This window comes from Limulus polyphemus, unplaced genomic scaffold (genome assembly GCF_000517525.1).
Source record: "Limulus polyphemus unplaced genomic scaffold, Limulus_polyphemus-2.1.2 Scaffold1767, whole genome shotgun sequence".
NCBI classification, from domain to species: Eukaryota; Metazoa; Arthropoda; class Merostomata; order Xiphosura; family Limulidae; genus Limulus; species Limulus polyphemus.
Window position 1 is genome coordinate 233,000 of NW_013667377.1, and position 4,059 is coordinate 237,058.

General features: G+C 32.8%; 1 protein-coding gene across 1 annotated transcript; it reads right to left on the bottom strand.

Moving 5' to 3' along the window:
* Nucleotides 1-974: 974 nt before the first annotated feature.
* LOC111087128 lies at nt 975-3,821 on the bottom strand. Its single transcript, XM_022392672.1, has 3 exons — nt 3,686-3,821; nt 1,710-1,857; nt 975-1,248 (listed from the first exon to the last, which is right to left on the bottom strand). The coding sequence occupies exons 1-3, from the start codon at nt 3,730-3,732 to the stop codon at nt 1,033-1,035; spliced, it is 411 nt and encodes a 136-aa protein (XP_022248380.1). The 5' UTR covers nt 3,733-3,821; the 3' UTR covers nt 975-1,032.
* Between the last annotated feature and the right edge of the window lie 238 nt (nt 3,822-4,059).

Below are 4,059 nucleotides of genomic sequence, written 5' to 3' on the forward strand. Positions count from 1 at the left end.
TACACACACATTACATTTCATTCCCGCGTCACTTTGTCACCCTCTTATATATACCCGACTACCCTATATCTAGCAAATACTAGAGCATTCGCCAAAGTACAGGATAGTTCTAGAAACGTGTCGTCACAGTAGTCATGTGACTCGCTGACGCAACAATATTGTTACCGAAATAATAGATACAATGCTGCCATCAGTTTTGCTGAAATAGAACAGGATCTCAGTGCCAGAAGTTGTGATTGTGGCTTATGAAATATAGCGCCATATATTGAATGGCAACACAAACGAATATCCACAAAAATATCACACTTTGGGTATTCAGGATTCAGACAATTAGAAAAATAACTATGGTATGTTCGACAACCATGTCTTTATAATATAACACAAATCTAAATGAAAGTACTCTACTCACAACAAGAACACGACTTTCACTAGAACTGTACGTGAGGATTTGATTATATCTATATTGATATCATTTTTAAGTGTAGTAATAAAACTGGAATTCTTAAAAAAAACGCATTTTTCAACAAATGGTAGCACTTTGAATATATAAAAACATTTCAGGTTATATCACTAACATTTATGAAAATTTTGAGCTCTGTACATTGAATCTTTTTGATGCAATAGTAATATTAGTTGACTAAGCGGTATACCTTGATTAATGATTTGTACAATAACGCATCATTGACTATAAAACGTAAATATTTTCATATATGTATGTGTAAAATTGTAATTTTTAACTTCCGTATTTAGAAAGTTATGTTTTTCTCCTTTTAAATATTTATTATATAATTTGAAGAACCTTTATATAAAGGCTAACCTTTCATTACAAAAATATAACTTTCAACTGTACATTAGTCAAGTATCTTTGGTATTTTATTTCTGCGTCACTAATGAATTTTTTTATTGCCTTATTGGCACAACGTGAAACACACGCATACAACCTCTTTCAAAAGTACGCTACGAAGACACGTATGGATATGAGGCATTTAAAACTTTTATTATTGCCAAAGAAAAGTTACCAGTTAGGTAATTTTAACAAGACTGAAACTGGCCTTCTTTACAACACAGATTTTGTAAGGATCTAAGACCAGTGTCCAAAATATCGCCACCACATGCTTTGGAAAAGATACCGATACGAACATTCTCAACATCCTTCTGTATTGTGTCACATGCCTGCTGTCCTACCGAAGTCTCTCCTTCGCCTGGTGGTATACTTTCTAGATCACCATTGTTCGTGATCTCTGTAAACTGTAAGAACAATGCAACAAACTTTCATCAAATCTTCCGTCTATCACCTTATTCATTTAAATTTACGACTAATGATAAAAACAACAACTAATAAACGAACATTAACTTCATAAAGTATTATTTTTAACGAGATGTGATAAGTCTTAATTCTAGATATAACTTATAAATATCGAACAATGGATTCATGATGGAGAAACCGAAGTTTAATCGTGAAGATGAAGACGGTTGATAAAACATTATATTTACAAGGTTCGAACGTTTCGGAATAACTTATTCCATCTTCAGCGAAACCTGAAAATTGTCTTATTATAAATATCTGGTCTAAAAGTTCAGAATCGGTTCCCAGCAATAAACATGGTGTACTATTTGAATGCTATTATATAAATGGTTAAAACCATGAACGAATTATTAGTTGATTGGTTTATTCTAAAAATAACAACACGTATATATATATGTATTACCAGATCGAAACAGAAGTCGTTGCATTCGAATTCTCCCGTCCAATCACCACAGTCCAGATCTACAGGGTATACAAACTCTGCTATCAATTCCTTGGGTTTACTGTCTTTCATCGCGTAGCTTAAGCACTTACATGAAACTGCCTGTGTGCTGTAAAAATAATTACAATATATGATTCCTTATGACTAAAACATGTTAATCCTAACCGATATAACTGTATAAAATATTTCAGTAAAGATTCATTCCTGCGTCGGTAGTAATTGGGGAGGCGTTTTTTTATACAAATAATGGTAGCTAGGGTCGATTTAGGTATAGATTATTACGTTTCAGCACAGCGTTAGATGTGGTCAAGTGAAACGAAAGGGCACGTTTCCAACTTCATCTAATAGAAAACGGTGGTCAGTTCATTTAAAGTGGTTTAGGCTTTCAGTTCAGGGTGATTGCTGGTAATATTTCTAGCACTTACCAACTTATCATATTTCAATTATTTAGGAGTGATATTTCTAGCACTTTCGGACTCATTAACGGATACGTTATAATAACACCCATAATACATTTATGTTAGCAATAAGGGTTTGTAAGCATTTATTTATGATCTTGTACAGCTTTTGGTGTTATAAGCAGCTTTATTTTGTGGATATTTAATTGTGAATCTCGTGCACATTTGGTAAACAACGGCTTAGAGGCCCCACGGTGGAATTGTAACGCCAAAAATCGTGTTTCGCTAGCCTATTACGTAGCTTTGCGCTTAACAACAAGTATAGTTTAGAAAACAGATTTTACCCAGAGGCTACAAATGAAACTAACGTTCTCTATGAGGTTCTGTGTGAATGCAAATACATAAAATATGGTTCAAGAGAGAGTAGTCGTTCTTAAAATTGTCCATCATTTGCGTCACAGATTTGGCGAAATACTCCTAAAGATTATACAAAAAATGTGAAATATTTCAAAATCTCTAGAAACATCAATAGAGTACCTGATTTGACATTTACGTTATAACTACTCTCTAAAGTATTATTTAATTTAGCCTAGAAACTGGGAAAAATTGACAGATTTTTATTACTAGAAAATAAATGCAACAATGTTTTGAAAGCAACAACATAAAATTGAACACATTTCTGAAGCTGATTAGGCTACTCTTTTACCAACGAATAGTGGGATTGATCGTCACATTATAACGCCCCACGGCTAAAAGGTCGAACATTTTGTTGAGAAGGGGATTCGAAACCGCGACCCTCAGATTGCGAGTCGAGCGCCTTATCCACCTGGCCATGCCGATTAAAATACAACTATCTACATACTTTCAGTTCACCGAAAAAAATAATGATATGTATATCTTTTCATACATCTCAAGTTGTAAAAATTTCAGTTTGTCATTCGAGGAATGAACGTTTTCTTTATTTTATAAGACAAACTTGCATAATATAATACTTGTAATGAGGCTACTGGAAGGGTTCACATTATTACTTACTTTATCATATTTAGATGAATTCTCTGGAAATAAATAATAAAAATCATTAATTACTTAATTATAAATTTTATAATTTGCAGGAGAAAAATCCATTAAACGTTTTAAGTATTGCTCGTTAATAAAAACGCTGTTTTTCAGTGAATATTTATAAAATGCGTGCAAAAATGAAATCTTACTGAAAAAGATGTAGTTTGTTTTGTTTCAAGTAAAACTACACAAGAGATATATGAACTGATAACTAGAGGGAAGGAGACTAGTCAACAGCATCCTCCGACAACACTTAGGCTACTCTAATGAAATAGTTGGATTTTACTATTATTTGTAACACACCCATATTCTGATATTTTAGTGGTAAGGGGACGTAAACCACGCTAAATACTAAGCAACGTTTGACCACTATTTAAAAAAATGTAAGGACAACTACATACATACTCAAATTCTTACATAAAGATAAGTTACTAGATAGAAACCTCGCCGAATCATGGTAAAATGTGCAAAAATTCTTACCTAAAGAAGAAGCAGGACAAGAGCAACGACCCAAAAAAAAGCTTCATGTTGACACAAGGGTTATTCACAGGAATGCTCTACTTTTATTTGTCATGATCGAGTTTCGTTATCAACTTTTTCGGGTCATGCGTTTCACGGTTATAAATTCTATATCTCTCCTGTTCATTTCCCATGTGAAATTAATATCTGTAACACAGTGTTATCTGTAAGATAGAGTACCCACTAACAGGATGTAGTTAATTTAACCTTATGTGCGAACAGTCAAATTATTTAAAATACTGTGTTTGTGCCTAAAAGAAACTAAACTTTTGTTAAAACATCGTTTATTTTATTTTTTCATGAATAATAATAATAAATATATGCGAGTCGTGTAT

What these genes read in the sequence shown, in the direction of transcription:
- LOC111087128 (XM_022392672.1), bottom strand. Translation starts at nt 3,732, where the DNA reads ATGAAGCTTTTTTTTGGGTCGTTGCTCTTGTCCTGCTTCTTCTTTAG. An exon ending in TTGTCCTGCTTCTTCTTTAG is followed by an intron (nt 1,858 to 3,685) that starts GTAAGAATTTTT and finishes TTATTTTTACAG; the next exon opens with CACACAGGCAGTTTCATGTA. An exon ending in ACGACTTCTGTTTCGATCTG is followed by an intron (nt 1,249 to 1,709) that starts GTAATACATATA and finishes TTGTTCTTACAG; the next exon opens with TTTACAGAGATCACGAACAA.